At 39.3% G+C, this 21,519-nt stretch overlaps 1 protein-coding gene across 8 annotated transcripts in view; it reads left to right on the top strand.

Annotated features, from left to right (window-relative positions):
- Positions 1-21,519, top strand: part of LOC102963294 (adenylate cyclase type 10-like) — a 56,181-nt gene that overhangs the window by 5,165 nt on the left and 29,497 nt on the right. For all 8 annotated transcript variants that reach the window (XM_007085330.3, XM_042986314.1, XM_042986309.1 and 5 more), the window contains exons 4-9: positions 257-400; positions 17,046-17,251; positions 17,506-17,596; positions 17,687-17,775; positions 18,379-18,570; positions 19,250-19,371. In XM_007085330.3, coding sequence (XP_007085392.2) covers positions 257-400; positions 17,046-17,251; positions 17,506-17,596; positions 17,687-17,775; positions 18,379-18,570; positions 19,250-19,371 — 844 coding nt within the window. The remainder of the gene's footprint in view (positions 1-256; positions 401-17,045; positions 17,252-17,505; positions 17,597-17,686; positions 17,776-18,378; positions 18,571-19,249; positions 19,372-21,519) is intronic.

Raw genomic sequence — 21,519 nt, forward strand, 5'->3', positions numbered from 1 at the left:
TTCTTCCCTCTAATATTTCTAATATTTAAGAAAAGTATTCTTAAACATTAGGAACATTTCAGCTTCTGCCTCATCATGGTTTTGTATGATGAGTCGTTTTGAGGTTCTAAGGCAGTATTTTAACCAAGCATAATGTACAGGTCCAAGAAACCTCACCTAACACCTTGTATGATACCTTCTGCATAACTGGGGGCTCTGCCCAGATCAGGTGAACCCAGACATTCAATCCCTGTTAGCCTGTCTTCTGTCTCTGTAGGGAATGTGCTCCTAGCACTCTGGACGGTGAAACAGAATCAACTGAGTGACATCATTACCCTGGTGGCAAAATGCAGTCTGGAGATACAGGAGAAATTTGGGATCTACCATACCAAAGAAGGCCAGGACCTGCAGCTAAAGATAGGTAGTAGCTACTAAAAGAGTGCTCATTAAGACAAACAAAAAACTATAAAAAATTCTAATTATAAATGACAACCTGGCAAAAAAAATATTTGCACCTTGTATCATGTACACAAAGGGTGAATATTAGAAATAGAATACCTCGAAATCAACAGAAGACTAACATTTTAAGGGAAAAATGGCAAAGCACATGAATTGATACTACATAGACAAATACATCTTTTAAAATGTGAAAAGATGTTCAATTTCAATAAAAATGCCAATTGAAAGTACATTGAGACTATTTCTCACCTATAGATACACAAAAACTCAGATGCTGATCACAGTGTTGATAAGGCAATAAGAATAAACATTTCAGGGGCGCCTGGGTGGCGCAGTCGGTTAAGCGTCCGACTTCAGCCAGGTCACGATCTCGCGGTCCGTGAGTTCGAGCCCCGCGTCAGGCTCTGGGCTGATGGCTTCGAGCCTGGAGCCTGTTTCCGATTCTGTGTCTCCCTCTCTCTCTGCCCCTCCCCCGTTCATGCTCTGTCTCTCTCTGTCCCAAAAATAAATAAAAAACGTTGAAAAAAAAATTAAAAAAAAAAAAAGAATAAACATTTCATACATTGCTGGTGAGAGTCAACAGCAGCACAACTTCTAAAGAATAATTCAGTAATCTCTGTCAAGATTACAAATGCATTATTCTTCAACCCAGCAGTCCCACTTCTGAATATTTATCCTATAGATATACCTGAGTATGTATGAAATGTTATATGTACGATATTATTCATTGCAATATGTTTTGTAATAAAAGATTGAAAATGATCTGCAGGAGACTGGTTAAATAAACAACAATTTGTCTACTCAGCTTTTCTGAAACCTTAAAAAAAGATATTCTGATATAACAATATCTTAAAAATATAGTTGAGAAAAAGCAAGATGCAAAGCACTGTGTTTGGTATGCTACCTTTTTTATAAAGGCGAAAAGTAGGAATTTTTCTTGTTTGTTCATATTTGTATAAGGAAACACTGGCAAGATATATAAGAAATGAATAAAAGTTAACTATTGGAGGAAAATAGTGTAGATAGGCACATAGATGAAATCAAGAATTTAATTTTAATTCCAGCATAATTAACATACAGTGTTATATTTGTTTCAGGTGTACAATATAGTGATTCAGTAATTCCATACATCACCCAGTGCTCATCACAAGTGCACTCCTTAATCCTCATCACCTATTTAACCCATCCCCCTACCCCACCCTCCCTCTGATAACCATCAGACTGTTCTCTATAGTCTGTTCCTTGGTTTGTCTCTCTCTCTCTTTTTTCTTTTGCCTATTTGTTTTGTTTTAAATTCCACATAGGAGTGAAATTATATGATATTTGTCTTTCTCTGACTTACTTTGCTTAGCATTATACTCTTAGCTCTATCCATGTCATCGCAAATGGCAAGATTTCATTCTTTTAATGGCTGCATAATATTCCATTGTGTATATATACACCATATCTTCTTTATCCATTCATCTATTGATGGATACTTGGGCTACTTCCATAATCTGGCTATTGTAGATAATGCTGCTATAAACATAGGCATGCAAGTATCCCTTTGAATTAGTGTTTTTGTATTATTTGGATACATACCCAGTAGTGTGATTACTGGATAGTAGGGTAGTTTTATTTTTAACTTTTTGAGGAACCTCTGTACTGTTTTCCACAGTGGCTGCACCAGTTTGCATTCATTCCCACCAACAGTGCAAGAGAGTTGGTTCCTTTTTATCCCTGTCCTTTCCAACACTTGTTTCTTGTGTTTTTAATTTCAGCTGTTCTGACAGGGACGAAGTGATATCTTATTGTAATTTTGATTGGTATTTCCCTGATGGTGAGTGGTATTGAGCATCTTTTCATGTGTCTGTTGGCCATCTGTATATGTCCGCTTTGGAGAAATGTCTGTTCATGTCTTTTGCACATTTTTTAGTTGGATTATTTGGGTCTTTTTGTTGTTGAGTTGTGTAAATTATTTATATATTTTAGGTACTAACCCTTTTAGCAGATATGTCATTTGCAAATATCTTCTCCCATTTAGTAGATTGCCTTTAGTTTTGTGGATTGTTTCCTTCACTGTGCAGATTTTTATTTTGATGTAGTCCCAATAGTTTATTTTTGCTTTTGTTTTCCTTGCCTCAAGAGACATATCTAGAAAAATGTTACTATGGCCAATGTCTGAAACATTACTGGCTGTGCTTTCTTCTAGGATTTTTATGGTTTCAGGTCTCACATTTAAGTCTTTAATCCATTTTTAGTTTATTTTTGTGTATGGTGTAAGAAAGTGGTCCAATTTCATTCTTTTATGTAACTGACCAGTTTTCCAGCACCATTGTTGAAGAGACTGTCTTTCCCACTGGATATTTTTCCATGCTTTGTCAGAGATTAATTGACTGTGTAAGTGTGGGTTTATTTCTGGGTTTTCTGTTCTGTTCCATTGATCTGTCTGTTTGTGTGTCAGTACCGTACTGTTAATTACTACAGCTTTGTGATATAACTTGAAACCTGGAATCATGATCCCTCTAGCTTTGCTTTGCTTTTTCAAAATTGCTTTGGTTATTTGGGGTCTTTTGTGGTTCTATACAAATTTTAGAATTGTTTGTTCTAGCTCTGTGAAAAATGATGTTGGTATTTTGATAGGGATTGCATTAAATCTGTAGATTGCTTTGGGTAGTGTAAACATTTTAACAATGTTTGTTCTTCCATTCCATGAGCATGGAAGGTCTTTCCATTTCTTTGTGTAACCTTCAATTTCTTTCATCAGTGTTTTATAGTTTTCAGAGTATAGGTCTTTCACCTTTTTGGTTAGGTTTATTCCTAGGTATCTTACTACTTTTGGTACAGTTGTAAATGGGATTGTTTTCTTAATTTCTCCTTCAACTGCTTCATTATTAGTGTATAGAAATGCAACAGATTTCTGCACGTAGATTTTGTGTCCTGCAATTTTACTGAATTCATTTATCAGTTCTCATAGTTTTTTGGTGGAGTGTTTATAGTATTATGTCATTGCAAATAGTGAGAATTTTACTTCTTCCATACTAATTTGGATGCCTTTTATTCCTTTTGTTGTCTGATAGGACTTCCAGTCCTATGTTGAATAAAAGTGGTGAGAGTGGACATCTTTGACTTGTTCCTGACCTTAGGGGAAAAGCTCTCAGCTTTTCCCCATGAAGGATGGTGTTAGCTGTGAGGTTTTTTTATATGGCCTTTATTATGTTAAGGTATGTTCCCTTTAAACCTACATTGTTGAGGGCTTTTGTTATGAATGGATGTTGTACTTTGTCAAATGCTTTTTCTTCATCTGTTGAAATGATCATATGGTTTTTATCCTTTCTCTTACCAATGTGATGTATCACATTGATCGATTTTCAAATATTAAACCACGCTTGCATCCTGAGAATAAATCCCACTTGATTGTGGTGAGTGATTTTTCAGATGTATTGTTGACTTTGGTTTGCTGGTACTGTATTTTGTTGAGGATTTTTGCATCTATGTTCATCGGAGACATTGGCCTGTAGTTCTCTTTTTTGTGTGCTGTCTTTATCTGGTTTTGGTATCACAGTGATACTGGCCTCATAGAATGAATTTGGAAGTTTTCCATGTCCTATTTTTTGGAATAGTTTAAGAAGAATAGGTATTAACTCTTCTTTAAATGTTTGGTAGAATTCCTCTGTGAAGACATCTGGCCCTGGACTTTTGTTTGTTGGGAGTTTTTTGCTTATTGATTCAATTTCTTTGCTGGTTATGGGTCTGTTCAAATTTTCTATTCCTTCCTGCTTCAATTTTGGTAGGTTATATATTTCTAGGAATTTATTCATTTCTTCTAGGTTTTCCAAATTTTTTGCATATAGTTTTCATAATACTCTCTTATAGTTGTAATTCTGTAGTGTTAGTTATTTTTCCTCTTTCATTTGTGAGTTTATTTGAGTGCTCTTTTTTTTTTATGACTTTGGCTAGAGATTTATTAATTTTGTTGATCTTTTCAAAGAACCATCTAGTTTCATTGATCTATTGTTTTTTAGTTTGTGTATCATTTATTTCATCTCTAATCTTCATGATTTCCTTCCTTCTGCTGGTTTTGGTTTTTGTTTGTTGTTCTAGCTCCTTAACATGTAAAGTTATGTTGTTTATTTGAGATTTTCCTTGCTTCTTGAGCCAGGCCTGTATTGCCATAAACTTTCCTCTTAGAACTGCTTTTACTGCATCCCAAAGGTTTGGGACTGTTGTGTTTTCATTTTCATTTGTTTCCATGTACTTTTTGATTTCTTCTTTGATTTTTTGGTTGACCCATTCAGTGCTCAGTAGCATGTGATTTAACCTACGTGTATTTGTGGTCTTTACAGATTTTTTTCTTGTGGTTGACTTGTAGTTTCACAGCATTGTGGTCAGAAAAGGTGCTTGGTATGACTTCAGTGTTCTTGAAGTTGTTGAGGCCTGTTTTGTGGCCTAATATGTGATCCATTCTGGAGAATGTTCATGTGCACTTGAAAAGAATGTGTATTTTGCTGTTTTAGGATGGAATGTTTTGAATATATCTGTTAAGTCTATTTAGTCTAGTGTGTCATTCAAAGCCATTGTTTCCTTGTTGATGATCTGTTTAAACGATCTGTCCATTGATATAAGTGCAGTGTTAAAGTCTCCTACTATTGTATTATTATTGATTAGTTCTTTTCTTTTTGTTACTAATTATTTTATGTATTTGGGTGCTTTCATGTTATGTGCATAAATATTTACAATTGTTGTATCTTCTGATTGGATTGTCCCTTTATTATTATATAGTGTCCTTCTTTGTCTCATGTTACAGTCTTTGTTTTATGTCTATTTTGTGTGATACAAGTATTGCTACTCCAGCTTTCTTTTGTCATGCATTTACATGATATATATTTCTCCATCCCCTCACTTTCAATCTGCAGGTATCTTTTGGTCTGAAATGAGTGTCTTGGTTTTTTATCCACTCTGTCATCCTATGTCTTCTGATTGTAAATGATTGTATTTAAAGTAATTATTGTTAGATATGTAGTTATTGCCATTTTGTTACTTGTTGTCATTTTTGTAGTTTTTCTCTGGTCCTTTCCTGTCTGTCTCTCTTTCATACTTTGCTGGTTTTCTTTAGTGATATACTTGGATTCCTGTCTCTTTATTCTTTGCATATCTATTTGTGGTTTTTGATTTATGGCTACCATCAGGTTTGTATATAACCTCTTCATACAGCAGTCTATATTAAGTTGATGGTCACTTAAGTTCGAACCTATTCTTTACTCCTCTCCCCTCCATGTTTTAGGTATATGGTATCATATTTTACATCCTTTTATTTTGTGAACGTTTTGTTTTGTTTTTACAGAAATACTTATGTTTGGGGCGCCTGGGTGGCTCAGTCGGTTAAGCGGCCAACTTCGGCTCAGGTCATGATCTTGCAGTCCGTGAGTTCGAGCCCCGCGTCAGGCTCTGTGCTGACAGCTTGGAGCCTGGAACCTGCTTCGGATTCTGTGTCTCCCTCTCTCTCTGACCCTCCCCCGTTCATGCTCTGTCTCTCTCTGTCTCAAAAATAAACATTTAAAAAAAAAAAAAAAGAAATACTTATGTTTACCACTTTTGTGTTTCGTCTTTTTCATACTCTCACTTATGGTCTTTCCACTCAAAGAGTCCCCTTTAATATTTCTTGTAGGGCTGATTTAGTGGTCAGAACTCCTTTAGTTCTTGTTTGTCTGATAAACGGTTTATCTCTCCTATTCTCAATGCTAGCCTTGCTGGATAGAGTATTCTTAGCTTTAGATTTTTCCCTTTCAGCACTTTGAATATATCATGCCGTTCCCTTTTGACTTGCAAAGTTTCTGCTGAAAAAAACCACTGATAGTCTTATGGGGGAAATTTCCCTTGTATGTAAGTGTCTTCTTTCCTCTTGCTGCTTAATTTTTTTTCTTTATCATTACTTTTTGGCATTTTGATTACTGTCTAACTTTGGTTGATTTTGTTGGGGGATCTCTGTGCCTCCTGGCATTGTGATTCCTATCTAACTGTCTAAATAACTTTGGCTGATTTTGTTGGGGGATCTGTACCTCCTGGATCTAGGTATCTGTTTCCTTACCCAGATTAGGGAAGTTTTCAGCTACTGTTTCTTCAAATAAATTTTCTGCTCCCTTTTCTGTCTCTTTTCCTGGAATCCCTATTACACTTGATGTTATTACACCTGATGGCATCACTGAGTTCCCTTATGTCTATTCTCAGTTTGCATAATTCTTTGTTCTCTCATTTTTTCAGCTTGATTACTTTCTATTCCTCTGTCTTCTAGTTAACTGATTTGCTCCCCTGCTTCTTCCAGCCTGCTCTTCTATCAAGTTTATTTTTAATTTCATCTGTTGTGTTTTTCATCTCTGATTGGTTCTTTTTTGTTTGTTACTTCTTCCTTAGGGTCTCACTGATGTTCTCCACTCTTTTCTTGAGTCCAGTCAGTGTCTTTATGACCATTACTTTAAATTCTCTGTCAGCCATGTTACTTATATCCATTTCACTTAGGTCTCTTGCTGTGATTTTGTCCTGTTCTTTCATTTGTGACATATTCCTCTGTCCCCTCATTTTGCCTATCTGTGTCTGTTTCTGTGGGTTAGGAAAGTCAGCTACATCTCTTGCTCTTGAAAGTAGCGGGCAGGATGTGCACCTTTAACTAGGTGGCACTGGTTCTCCTCTACAGGGCGCACACAGCTTCTGCGGAGGCCAGTTGGTCTGGGTCCTCTGGACAGCACACAAAGGCAGGGTATGCAGTTTTAACAGGGTGTGTGCGTCCTCCATGGGAGGTCAGGAGATGCATTGTTGGCGAGGATTGCCTGGGTTTTCTGGGCAAGCGGATCCACAGCACCAGGACTGAGGCAGGTCTGTCTGGCTAGAGGGGGTGGGGTGCAGTGTAAGCATGTTAGGTAGTAAGTGCTGTCACTACACTGGTTCTCACAGCTGGCTGTGTATTTATGATGAAGGGTTCAGAAGGGAAATGGCTCCTGCCAGCTCCTTTGTTTCTGGAGAAGTCCCTCAGCAAACTCTGAGATTAATAACTAACTCTCCCTCCCATAAGCCCCAGGTGCCTTTCAAACTGCTGCTTCCAAGCTGTATCTGCACACGTTATTTGCTGTGCTGTCTCTTTCAGGGCAGGGGCTCAGTTTCCTATCACTAGCTGAGCTCTCTCAGAGCCACGCCCACTTATTTTTAAAGTCCCACCCGTTATAAGCACTCATGAAATTCAGCCCCTCTGATTTTCAAAGCCGAATGCTGTAGGGATTTTTCTTCCCCCTGTAGGCTCCTCCCCAGTGTGCTTCTTGCCCCTCTTCTTGCCCACAGCTCCCTCCCTCCAATGGTCACACCCATGGGTTTAGGTTCCCATCAGGTCTCCACCCTGACTACCCTTTTCAATGTGGCATCTTCTGTACATTTAGTTGTGGGGTTTGTTTTGGCCACTCTTTGGGTCCTTTCCTGGGTTGTTTGCCCTGATGCGAGTATTATCTAGTTGTATGTTTGGGATAAGTTGAGTTTAGGATCCTCCTACTCCACCATCTTCCCCAGAAGTCAGAATCAAGAATTTTTAAGGTATATTGTTTCCATAGTCTGATTTTTGAACTATGTTATTGTATTACATAATCAAAACTATAATACGATAAAGATTAAAAAGCTGCACACAGAGACAAAAATTTCATCAATGACAGAGCCAGGACTGGAGGGGGAGCTCTATACACAATGCTCCTTCACAGAAGTCCAGAAACATTAAGGGGTTTCTGAATGAAGGGCAAAAGTTGCTTTGACCTATTCATTTACAATTTGAGGAGGAGTCTGAAGAATTCTATTCTGAATTATATGGCATCTTTCCTGTTGTAGCATTTTTTTGTTGTTTTTTTGTTTTGTTGATGGATAACTCATAATTGAAACTGTACATAAATAACATTTGTACACTTTTGAAGCCAGCACTGCAATCAAGATAATGTACATATCCATCACTCACTAAAATTTCTTTTCCCCTTTTTTTTTAATATATGAAATTTATTGTCAAATTGGTTTCCATACAACACCCAGTGCTCATTCCAAAAGATGTCCTCTTCAACGCCCATCACCTACCCTTCCCTCCCTCCTCCCACCCCCCCCCCCCCCCCCATCAACCCTCAGTTTGTTCTCAGTTTTTAAGAGTCTCTTATGCTTTGGCTCTCTCCCACTCTAACCTCACTTTTTTTTTTTCCTTCCCCTCCCCCATGGGTCTCTGTTAAGTTTCTCAGGATCCACATAAGAGTGAAAACCTATGGTATCTGTCTTTCTCTGTATGGCTTATTTCACTTAGCATCACACTCTCCAGTTCCATCCACGTTGCTACAAAGGGCCATATTTCGTTCTTTCTCATTGCCATGTAGTACTCCATTGTGTATATAAACCACAATTTCTTTATCCATTCATCAGTTGATGGACATTTAGGCTCTTTCCATAATTTGGCTATTGTTGAGAGTGCTGCTATAAACATTGGGGTACAAGTGCCCCTATGCATCAGTACTGTATCCCTTGGGTAAATTCCTAGCAGTGCTATTGCTGGGTCATAGGGTAGGTCTATTTTTAATTTTCTGAGGAACCTCCACACTGTTTTCCAGAGTGGCTGCACCAGTTTGCATTCCTACCAACAGTGCAAGAGGGTTCCCGTTTCTCCACATCCTCTCTAGCATCTATAGTCTCCTGATTTGTTCATTTTGGCCACTCTGACTGGCGTGAGATGATGTCTGAGTGGGTTTTGATTTGTATTTTCCTGATAAGGAGCGACGTTGAGCATCTTTTCATGTGCCTGTTGGCCATCCGGATGTCTTCTTTAGAGAAGTGTCTATTCATGTTTTCTGCCCATTTCTTCACTGGGTTATTTGTTTTTCGGGTGTGGAGTTTGGTGAGCTCTTTATAGATTTTGGATACTAGCCCTTTGTCCGATATGTCATTTGCAAATATCTTTTCCCATTCCATTTGTTGCCTTTTAGTTTTGTTGGTTGTTTCCTTTGCTGTGCAGAAGTCTTCATAAGGTCCCAGTAATTCATTTTTGCTTTTAATTCCCTTGCCTTTGGGGATGTGTCGAGTAAGAGATTGCTACGGCTGAGGTCAGAGAGGTCTTTTCCTGCTTTCTCCTCTAGGGTTTTGATGGTTTCCTGTCTCACATTCAGGTCCTTTATCCATTTTGAGTTTATTTTTGTGAATGGTGTGAGAAAGTGGTCTAGTTTCAACCTTCTGCATGTTGTTGTCCAGTTCTCCCAGCAACATTTGTTAAAGAGACTGTCTTTTTTCCATTGGATGTTCTTTCCTGCTTTGTCAAAGATTAGTTGGCCATATGTTTGTGGGTCTAGTTCTGGGGCTTCTATTCTATTCCATTGGTCTATGTGTCTGTTTTTGTGCCAATACCATGCTGTCTTGATGATGACAGCTTTGTAGTAGAGGCTAAAGTCTGGGATTGTGATGCCTCCTGCTTTGGTCTTCTTCTTCAAAATTACTTTGGCTATTCGGGGCCTTTTGTGGTTCCATATGAATTTTAGAATTGCTTGTTCTAGTTTCGAGAAGAATGCTGGTGCAATTTTGATTGGGATTGCATTGAATGTGTAGATAGCTTTGGGTAGTATTGACATTTTGACAATATTTATTCTTCCAATCCATGAGCAGGGAATGTCTTTCCATTTCTTTATATCTTCTTCAATTACCTTCATAAGCTTTCTATAGTTTTCAGCATACAGATCTTTTACATCTTTGGTTAGATTTATTCCTAGGTATTTTATGCTTCTTGGTGCAATTGTGAATGGGATCAGTTTCTTTGTCTTTTTGTTGCTTCATTGTTAGTGTATAAGAATGCAACTGATTTCTGTACATTGATTTTGTATCCTGCAATTTTGCTGAATTCATGTATCAGTTCTAGCAGACTTTTGGTGGAGTCTATCAGATTTTCCATGTATAATATCATGTCATCTGCAAAAAGCGAAAGCTTGACTTCATCTTTGCCAATTTGGATGCCTTTGATTTCCTTTTGTTGTCTGATTGCTGATGCTAGAACTTCCAACACTATGTTAAACAACAACGGTGAGAATGGGCATCCCTGTCGTGTTCCTGATCTCAGGGAAAAAGCTCTCAGTTTTTCCCCATTGAGGAGGATATTAGCTGTGGGCTTTTCATAAATGGCTTTTATGATCTTTAAGTATGTTCCTTCTATCCCGACTTTCTCAAGCGTTTTTATTAAGAAAGGGTGCTGGATTTTGTCAAAGGCCTTTTCTGCATCGATTGACAGGATCATATGGTTCTTTTCTTTTCTTTTATTAATGTGGTGTATCACGTTGATTGATTTGTGAATGTTGAACCAGCCCTGCATCCCAGGAATGAATCCCACTTGATCATGGTGAGTAATTCTTTTTATATGCTGTTGAATTCGATTTGCTAGTATCTTATTGAGAATTTTTGCATCCATATTCATCAGGGATATTGGCCTGTAGTTCTCTTTTTTTACTGGGTATCTGTCTGGTTTAGGAATCAAAGTAATACTGGCTTCATAGAATGAGTCTGGAAGTTTTCCTTCCCTTTCTATTTCTTGGAATAGCTTGAGAAGGATAGGTATTATCTCTGCTTTAAACGTCTGGTAGAACTCCCCTGGGAAGCCATCTGGTCCTGGACTCTTATTTGTTGGGAGATTTTTGATAACCGATTCAATTTCTTCGCTGGTTATGGGTCTGTTCAAGCTTTCTATTTCCTCCTGATTGAGTTTTGGAAGAGTGTGGTGTTTAGGAATTTATCCATTTCTTCCAGGTTGTCCAATTTGTTGGCATATAATTTTTCATAGTATTCCCTGATAATTGTTTGTATCTCTGAGGGATTGGTTGTAATAATTCCATTTTCATTCATGATTTTATCTATTTGGGTCATCTCCCTTTTCTTTTTGAGAAGCCTGGCTAGAGGTTTGTCAATTTTGTTTATTTTTTCAAAAAACCAACTCTTGGTTTCATTGATCTGCTCTACAGTTTTTTTAGATTCTATATTGTTTATTTCTGCTCTGATCTTTATTATTTCTCTTCTTCTGCTGGGTTTAGGCTGCCTTTGCTGTTCTGCTTCTATTTCCTTTAGGTGTGCTGTTAGATTTTGTATTTGGGATTTTTCTTGTTTCTTGAGATAGGCCTGGATTGCAATGTATTTTCCTCTCAGGACTGCCTTCGCTGCGTCCCAAAGCGTTTGGATTGTTGTATTTTCATTTTCATTTTCATTTGTTTCCATATATTTTTTAATTTCTTCTCTAATTGCCTGGTTGACCCACTCATTCTTTAGTAGGGTGTTCTTTAACCTCCAAGCTTTGGGAGGTTTTCCAGACTTTTCCCTGTGGTTGATTTCAAGCTTCATAGCCTTGTGGTCTGAAAGTATGCATGGTATAATTTCAATTCTTGTATACTTATGAAGGGCTGTTTTGTGACCCAGTATATGACCTATCTTGGAGAATGTTCCATGTGCACTCGAGAAGAAAGTATATTCTGTTGCTTTGGGATGCAGAGTTCTAAATATATCTGTCAAGTCCTTCCGATCCAATGTATCATTCAGGGCCCTTGTTTCTTTATTGACCGTGTGTCTAGATGATCTATCCATTTCTGTAAGTGGAGTGCTAAAGTCCCCTGCAATTACCACATTCTTATCAATAAGGTTGCTTATGTTTGTGAGTAATTGTTTTATATATTTGGGGGCTCCGGTATTCAGCGCATAGACATTTGTAATTGTTAGCTCTTCCTGATGGATAGACCCTGTAATTATTATATAATGTCCTTCTTCATCTCTTGTTACAGCCTTTTTTTTTTATTTTTTATTTTTTATTTTTTTTTTTTTTTTTGAGACAGAGAGAGACAGAGCATGAACAGGGGAGGGGCAGAGAGAGAGGGAGACACAGAATCTGAAACAGGCTCCAGGCTCTGAGCTGTCAGCACAGAGCCCGACGCGAGGCTCGAACTCACGGACGGTGAGATCATGACCTGAGCCGAAGTCGGACGCTTAACCGACCAAGCCACCCGGGCGCCTTTAATTTAAAGTCTAGTTTGTCTGATATAAGTATGGCTACTCCAGCTTTCTTTTGGCTTCCAGTAGCATGATAAATAGTTCTCCATCCCCTCACTCTCAATCTAAAGGTGTCCTCAGATCTAAAATGAGTCTCTTGTAGACAGCAAATAGATGGGTCTTGTTTTTTTATCCATTCTGATACCCTATGTCTTTTGGTTGGCGCATTTAATCCATTTACATTCAGTGTTATTATAGAAAGATACGGGTTTAGAGTCATTGTGAGGTCTGTATGTTTTATGCTTGTAGCGATGTCTCTGGTACTTTGTCTCACAGGATCCCCCTTAGGATCTCTTGTAGGGCTGGTTTAGTGGTGACAAATTCTTTCAGTTTTTGTTTGTTTGGGAAGACCTTTATCTCTCCTTCTATTCTAAATGACAGACTTGCTGGATAAAGGATTCTCGGCTGCATATTTTTTCTGTTCAATACATTGAAGATCTCGTGCCAATCCTTTCTGGCCTGCCAAGTTTCAAAAGAGAGATCATTCACGGGTCTTATAGGTCTCCCTTTATAAGTTAGGGCACGTTTATCCCTTGCTGCTTTCAGAATTTTCTCTTTATCCTTGTATTTTGCCAGTTTCACTATGATATGTCCTGCAGAAGATCGATTCAAGTTACGTCTGAAGGGAGTTCTCTGTGCCTCTTGGATTTCAATGCCTTTTTCCTTCCCCAGTTCAGGGAAGTTCTCAGCTATTATTTCTTCAAGTACACCTTCAGCACCTTTCCCTCTCTCTTCCTCTGGGATACCAATTATGCGTATATTATTTCTTTTTAGTGTATCACTTAGTTCTCTAATTTTCCCCTCATACTCCTGGATTTTTTTATCTTTTTTTCTCAGCTTCCTCTTTTTCCATAACTTTATCTTCTAGTTCACCTATTCTCTCCTCTGCCTCTTCAGTCCGAGCCATCGTCGTTTCCATTTTATTTTGCATTTTGTTTAAAGCGCTTTTCAGCTCCTCGTGACTGTTCCTGAGTCCCTTGATCTCTGTAGCAAGAGATTCTCTGCTGTCCTCTATACTGTTTTGAAGCCCAGCGATTAATTTTATGACTATTATTCTAAATTCACTTTCTGTTATATTATTTAAATCCTTTTTGATCAGCTCATTGGCTGTTGTTATTTCCTGTAGTTTCTTTTGAGGGGAATTCTTCCGTTTGGTCATTTTGGATAGTCCCTGGAGTGGTGCGGACCTGCAGGGCACTTCCCCTGTGCTGTGGTGTATAACTGGAGTTGGTGGGCAGGGCCGCAGTCAGTCCTGATGTCTGCCCCCAGCCCACCGCTGGGGCCACAGTCAGACTGGTGTGTGCCTTCTCTTCCCCTCTCCTAGGGGCGGGATTCACTGTGGGGTGGCGTGGCCCGTCTGGGCTACTTGCACACTGCTGGGCTTGTGGTGCTGGGGATCTGGCGTATTAGCTGGGGTGGGTAGGCAAGGTGCACGGGGGCAGGAGGGGCAGGCTTAGCTCGTTTCTCCTTAGGTGATCCACTTCAGGAGGGGCCCTGTGGCAGCGGGAGGGAGTCAGACCGGCTGCCGGAGGGTTGGCTCCGCAGCACAGCGTTGGGTGTTTGCTCGGAGCAAGCAAGTTCCCTGGCAGAGACTGGTTCCCTTTGGGATTTTGGCTGGGGGATGGGCGAGGGAGATGGCGCTGGCAAGTGCCTTTGTTCCCCGCCAAACTGAGCTCTGTCCTCCTGGGGCTCAGCAACTCTCCCTCCCTTTGTCCTCCAGCCTTCCCGCTTTCCGAGCAGAGCTGTTCACTTATGACCTCCCAGATGCTAAGTCGCGCTTGCTGTCGGAACACACTCCGTCCGGCCCCTCCGCTTTTGCCAGCCAGACTCGGGGACTCTGCTTGGCCGGGGGGCCGCCCCGGCTCCCTCCCGCCAGTCCGTGCAGCGCGCACCGTCTCACCGCCCTTCCTACCCTCTTCCGTGGGCCTCTCGTCTGCGCTTGGCTCCGGAGACTCCGTTCTGCTAGTCTTCTGGTGGTTTTCTGGGTTAGTCAGGCAGGTGTAGGTGGAATCTAAGTGATCAGCAGGATGCACGGTGAGCCCAGTGTCCTCCTAAGCCGCCATCTTCCTGAAATCTCTCCATTCACTTTTTGATGGACAATTGGGTTTTCAGTTTTTGGCAATTACAAATAAAGCTACTATGAACATTTGTGTACAAGTCTTTGAGTAGACATATGCATTTATTTCTCTTGGGTAAATATACTATGTAGAAGTGAAAGGGCTAGGTCATATGGTAGATATAGGTCTAAGTTTTTAAGAAATTGCTAATCTTTTTTCCAAAGTGATTGCACCGTTTTACTTTATCACCAGCAATGTATGAGAGTCCCAATTTGTCCATGTCTTTGTTAACACTTATTGTCTGTTTGAAGAACACTTTTAACATTTCTCATAGTATGGGTTTGCAAGAGATGGGTCAGCTCTTGTATGTCTAAAAAAAAAAATCTTTATTTCACCTCGGTTTTTGAAAGTGGGTATGGAATTCTAGGTTGCTGGGTATTTTTTTCTATTATGTTAAAATTGTTGTTCTACTATCTTCTAGCTTGCAGCATTTCCAATAAGAAATATGCTTTCATCTTTATCTTTGTTTCTTTGTATATAATGTCTTTTTCTCCCCTCTGGTTTCTCTTACGATTTTTTTTTCTTTACAGTTGGTTTTAAGTAATATGGTTATGATGTCCCTTGGTATAGTTTTCTTCATTTTTCTTGTGCTTGTGGCTCATTGAGATTTTTGGATGTATACAGTTTTGGTTTTTATCAAATTTAGAAAATATTCTACAATTATTTCTCCAAATAATTTGTTCTCTCTTCTTCCTCCTCTGTCCAGTTACACACATATTTGATTGCTTGAAATTGTCCTATAACTCACTGATTTTGTATTCATTGTTTCTCTCGTTTTTCTCCCTGTGTTTCATTTTGGATAGTTTCTATTGCTGTATTTTCAAGTGTATAGACTTTTTTTTTTTTTTTTGCAGTGTCTCTAGTAGACTTGTTTAGTCTTTTTTCTAGATTCCTGAATATATGGAATATAGTTATAACTTTTACTTTTCTTATTTACTAATTCTTTCATCTGTGTTATTCTGGGTTGGGCTTGATTGATTGATTTTTCTCCTCATTGTGGATCATATTTTCCTTTTCTTTGCATGCCTGGTTATTTTGGGTGGGTGCCAGACATTGCGAATTTAACCTTGTTGGGTGCTGGGTTTTTTTTTTTTTATATTTCTATAAATATTCTTGAGCATTATTCTGGGATGTGGTTAGCTTGATTTTTTTTTTCTTTTGTTTTTAAACTTTGTTGAATGGGACCAGAGCAGTGTTTAGTCTAGGGCTGGTTTTGCCCCATTGCTGAGGCAAACCCCTCTGAGTACTACACCTAATCTCCTGTGAATTACTAAGTTTGACAATATGGCCAGTGAGACTAGGCAAGCCCTGTGCGATACTGGGGATTGTTCCTTCTAATCTTTTCAGGTGGTTCTTTCCCTGGTTTCAGGTAGTTTCCTCACATTGATGCACTCATTAGTACTCAGCTCAAGACTTGTGGGGGACCTGGTAAAGGTCTCTGGAATTCTCTCTCTGTACACTTCTCTCCAGTACTCACAATGCCCTGTGAACTCTAGCCACCTTGGCCCTCAGACTCTTAGCTCTGTTTCCCTAACTTGAGTCTTCTGGGTTATACCTGGGATTCCCCACCCTGAGATGTCCTGGAAACTCTTCCATGCAGTAAGCTGCAGTAAGGTAAACAAGCTCACCTTGTTTATTCCCCATCTCTCAGGCATCATTGTCCTTCATTATCTTGAAAAGTGTTGCTTTGTGTGTTTTTTCTAGTTTCTTAGTTGTTCCAGACATTATGCTAAATTCATGACCTGTTAAGCCATGTTGGCCAAAAGTATATGTCTCTGCTATTATTTTAAAACTATTTTCCCTTTGATTTTAGCCTAGACTGGGTAATATTTCACTGTATGTTAACTATAGAATTTAAATAAAATTTTGAAAAGAAGGAAAGTAAAAAGATTGGATAACTTAGCTAAGAGCAGACTTAACTTGGATATAGTCCTTTTTTCCCTGGCAAGCAAACCAGTTTTTCAGCTATATTAGCAAGTAAGAAATGCCTTAGGGTAAGAAAAACAGAAGGTAGAATAAAAGTGTATGGCAAAGCCCAAGTCTGGTAAAATACTGATTGTCTTCTAACTTAGTCCTGATTACACATTGAGGAGGGATGGTATGGTCACCATGGCAGCAGTTTCTGAGCATAACCATATGGTCTCTGCCATCAGGACCTAACTGATTATTACAAAAGCAATTTAAAGAGAAGACTCTGAGAGACCTAGGATCTCTTGCTTCTTCCCCCATCCAACCCGGACTTGTTTGAATATCTCTAAGTGTGCTTAAGACAGAAGGAAATCTGGGGCAAGGTAATATTTTTGAAGGTAAGCTCTCCCAATATTTCTGCAATAACAAGATTGGCTTGATGCATAGAGCAATGTGAGGATTCCAGACCCATCCTTTTCATGATTTTCCAATTAAGTTTGGCTGTTCACCACTTGTCTCTTTTTTTCTGGATAGGTCTGTCTGCAGGTCAGATCTCCCAGGTTATTGTTGGAGATGAGCAACGACAGTACCTCTTGGTGGTTGGGCAGGATGTAGATGATGTCCAGTTAGCTCAGCGTTTGGCTCAGGCAAATGAGATTGTCCTGTCCTGGAACTGCTGGAAGCTCTGTGAGCAGTACATGTTTGAAGTGGAAATCATGAGGGAGGATGAAGCTGTGAAGGTAGGAGGCTGGTCCCATCCATTGCACATCCTGAAAAGGCCCTTCTACTGCACAGGGAAGTGCTCTGGTGGTGGTCAAATATGGCTTGACCAAACCAATGACCATTGGAACTGTTTTGGAGGGAGGTGGGGGATATGCTCCCAGGAAGATAGAGCAGAACAATAAGGTTGGAAAGATAAATGATAAAAAAGGGAAATGGCATCAGTGATCCATTTGGTGGTTGGGCACATAATTGAGCAGTTTCCTTTCTGTAGTTAAGAGATATGCGGATCATTGACCCATTTGATTTTGATGAGCATTTTGACAAGTGCCTCGATTACCTGCCACATTACCAGACAAGTGCTGGTAAGTTACTTGGTCCTTTTTACCCAAGCCCAAAATGTTTAAAGTTAAATTTTCCGTGTGGTTGGAGACATTTTGTTTTCCTTTTCTCAGATACTTTAAGGACTGCCCTGGATTTGGATCCAGACTCTGCACTTGAACAAACCCTGCGGAAGCACATAATGAAAAACCTTTTGAAAAAGGTTATTTTCTAGTTCTTAAGTCATCGTGTAGACTGTGTGTGTGTGTTTATGTCAACAAGTGTATATTTATATGTGATGACCTTCTCATGTTGATCCAGTTCATCTCCTGCTCTCCATGGTAATGCCAGCAGATTTCCCTGTCTGTACCAGTTACTATGAAAACATGTCCTACCACTTCAGATTTCTCAGTTCTGGAAAGTGGAAGCCATATTTGTTTTTCAGTTTGTCCCTCTAGAAGCTAGTACATTATTAACAGGGTAGAGAGTATATGCTTGGTAAATATGCATTGATTGACTGTGTATATAGAATTTATGTGAATCCCGTAGTAAGTGATACAATGACTAATGGAATGGACATATCAAACTAACTCATGTAAAGAAAACATAAAATCCTGGCAGATTTCATCAGTAAATTAGGTTTAAAGTCAGTTTTAATTCCAAGTGCACTGGTTGGTACATCTTCTATACCTCTCAAACCTGAATTTTAAGTTTTTTGTCTGTAAGTTTTTTTTCTCATACTCACCGTGGAATATAGGATTTAAATGCCTAAACATGGTACTGAGAGTTGAAGATACAGGCCCGATAACTCACTTTGTCTTTGCAGATTGATGAAGGGCAGCCTACGGAGTATGTATCCGAATTCCGTACCGTGACTATGGTTTTGGTCAGCCTAGAGTTCCACAAGTCAGCATGGGTGTTGCATTTGTGTCATCTTATCCAGGAGGCTGCCCTGTACATCTCCACAGTCATAGAGAAAGGGGGTGGCCAGCTGAGCCGGATCTTTATGTTTGAGAAAGTAAGTACAAGGAAACTTGACCCATCAGCATTAGAAGTGAGGGAGGAATAATAGTCTTGTATCTCGCATAACACACATGTAAGTCAGATTCCCTGCTTTTTCTTTTGTGACAAGCTATATGACATTGAAAGTTCAACTAATAATAGTTTAGGAATGGGAAGTTCTAGTTAATTTCATTTTCAGGGTACCTGAGAATTACTTTCCATATCCTTTTTCATTCAACTCTAGTTGAAAAATCTTTGTCAGAGCAAAAGAATATTTTTCTGCCTCTATTAGTAAAGTAAATGTAATCAGATATTTCTGATAATTAAGGAGCTTGAAAAGAGCAGTATCATAATGTAGGACATTATAGGTGAATAAAACATGGGCAGGTAGACTTAGCTCAAGGCATACAGTAGAAATGGAATTTTTGAAAAGTTCTGGGCATCAGTTTTTCTTGTGTTTTAAGTTTCAGTCCTTTGAATAGTTAGTTAAATCAAGATTTTATTTCTTCTTTTTTTAATCTCCATGTTGATGTGGCCCTGAGTGTCCATTTCATGAATCCTGTAGAATTCACCATTCCTAGCAGATACCAGTGGGGAAAGGCTCTGGCTTCATTCCGGGGAGTTGGTGCAGTTGTGGCAAGCCGTAGTCTTTCCCCAGGTAAACTTTTCTTTTCCTTCTTCGTCGTCTGTCCCAGGGCTGCATGTTCCTCTGTGTTTTTGGCCTTCCTGGGGATAAGAAGCCAGATGAGTGCGCACATGCCCTGGAGAGCTCCTTCAGCATCTTCAGCTTCTGCTGGGAGAAGCTTGCTGAGACCAAGTGAGGAGGAAGGTGGCGCAGGGCCCCAGGGGGCTCTTCAGCCAGGGTAGAAGGGAGTACCAAGTAGCAGGAGTTGAGAGTGTCCAGAATCTGCCTAAAAGGGAGGAAGCATGCTAAGGGAAGTCAGAAAATAAGATCTCTTAAGAAATCATTAGGTACAGAATTATGTACTAGATACTCAAGGAAAATGAAGATAAGTTGCCATCTAATGGGGTGGGTGGAAAAGGGGGAGGAACTGAATATACCTAGCAAGGTTCAAGAACACTGCAAAGGAAGAAGCAAATGTACAAATTAGTGTAATACAAATAATATATCTGTATGTGGTGGGAATGTAGAACAAAGGCTGCCTACCTACAGGGAGGAGGGATGTGGGAAGAGAAGTTGTGGGGCAATTACCAAGATAGGAAGGGACCACTACTGGTTAATGCTCTCCTTCTTGGCTTTCAATCTTATTAGTCCCACTGAATTTTCTGGAATTCTCACTGAGCTGATCTCCCACCTCCATATCCACCCCCCTCCCACCTTCTACAAAAGCCTTGTCCCAGTGAAGGTAAAGAAAATTCCATTTTTCCACTAGTCACACTATAACAATGTGGATTAGAATTTTTCAGATGACTTTTTTTTTCAATAGAAAGCTCTGAGGAAGGTATATACATAGATTTGAAAAGTTATTTTTAATATTAACATCGAGTCAAAAATGCATAAAAATTGTATAGTGCTCCAACATTTGTAGGATACTTTAGTATATGCTACCAGTGTGAATGTTTTTTATCCCTCTTTCACACATGAGGAAACTAAGGCCACAGAAGAGGAGTTTCTAGCATATAGCAGAGCATGTAATGAAACCCAGACCTTCTGTCCTCAAATCTTGTGTCATTTTCATTACCTCACAGCTGCCTCTTATAAAAGGCAAATACTCTCCAAAAGGCATAGTATATATTACTAATGTGATACCATTGTAGAGGCATTATAATATCTATGATATTCTTATAGAATATTAGTACTGAGCAGTAACTTAGAAATTATCTGACCCAACTTTTTATTTTACAAATAAGAAAGATACATAGGTTGCTTCACAGATAGTCAAACTCTTAGCCCAAGGTAGATATGTGTTGGCACTTCTTTTAAACTTGATGGGATCTGCAGATACTCCTACGGCCCTCTTCCCACTTATCTCTATAGTATGGGTGTGCTGGGCCATCGCTTCTAGTGCTGGTCCTTGTGTGCTCTTGAATTTTACATTGGCTTGTGGCCTTTAAGAGTCCTGCCCTTGGCCCTTACTCCTGAATGAGATAGTCATTTCTTAGGCCTAGTTTATGCTTTCAGTCTTATTTATTTTAGAATATAGTAGATTTTAAGAGCTAGATAGAATCTGAGAGTTCATTTCATGTGATGATGATCTCTTCTTAACTAAGAATCCAGAAACTAAGATCCAGAGGTTATGTTGGTAAGCCACATAGCTTGACAATACCAGAGCCTGAAAGCTGGTTCCTAGGTCAGTGTTTTTTTCCTTGAAGATAATTACTAATTTAGTAACATTAGTTCCTTAGTAAATCATGAAAAGAAGATTTTCATGGCCAAATATGTTTGGGAAGATACGCAAAGTATATTTCCTTCTTAAAGGTTCACAATATAAATTAACGTCAAAGGTTCTGGGTAGACTTAAAGAAATTTGTTATATTTTGTTTTAATCAACATTTCCCAAATTTACCTGATGGCCACTTTTCTCCAGAAAGACCTATAAACATCCAGAAGAATGAATGTTCTGAGGAGCGTATTTTGGGAAATGCTGCACTAACAAGATGCTAAAGCTTGCCGCCTTCTCCTGAAATTCAAGTGTAGAGATGTAGCCTCAGGGTTGCCTGTGTGATGTCGTCAGTAGCGAATACTATTGCTCATGCCTCTCTGCATCACATCAGCCTCACCCAGACCCAGAACCACATTCCATGTCTCCTTTTTCAATGACCCTGTTCACCTCGGGTCATCTTCTAAATTCCCCTTTCTAACCGAGGAAACACCTTCAGTTTTCAGTTCGTTTACAGAAGAAAGAGGATTCTCTGAGTCCTATGATTGATCAGGCTTTTCTGTTTTCTGGCTTGTGACTATTTCTCCAGGGTATTTTTGAGATTCAGGGAGTGAGTCTCAGAA

The sequence above is a fragment of the Panthera tigris genome, chromosome B2, assembly GCF_018350195.1.
Source record: "Panthera tigris isolate Pti1 chromosome B2, P.tigris_Pti1_mat1.1, whole genome shotgun sequence".
In the NCBI taxonomy this organism is placed as follows: domain Eukaryota; kingdom Metazoa; phylum Chordata; class Mammalia; order Carnivora; family Felidae; genus Panthera; species Panthera tigris.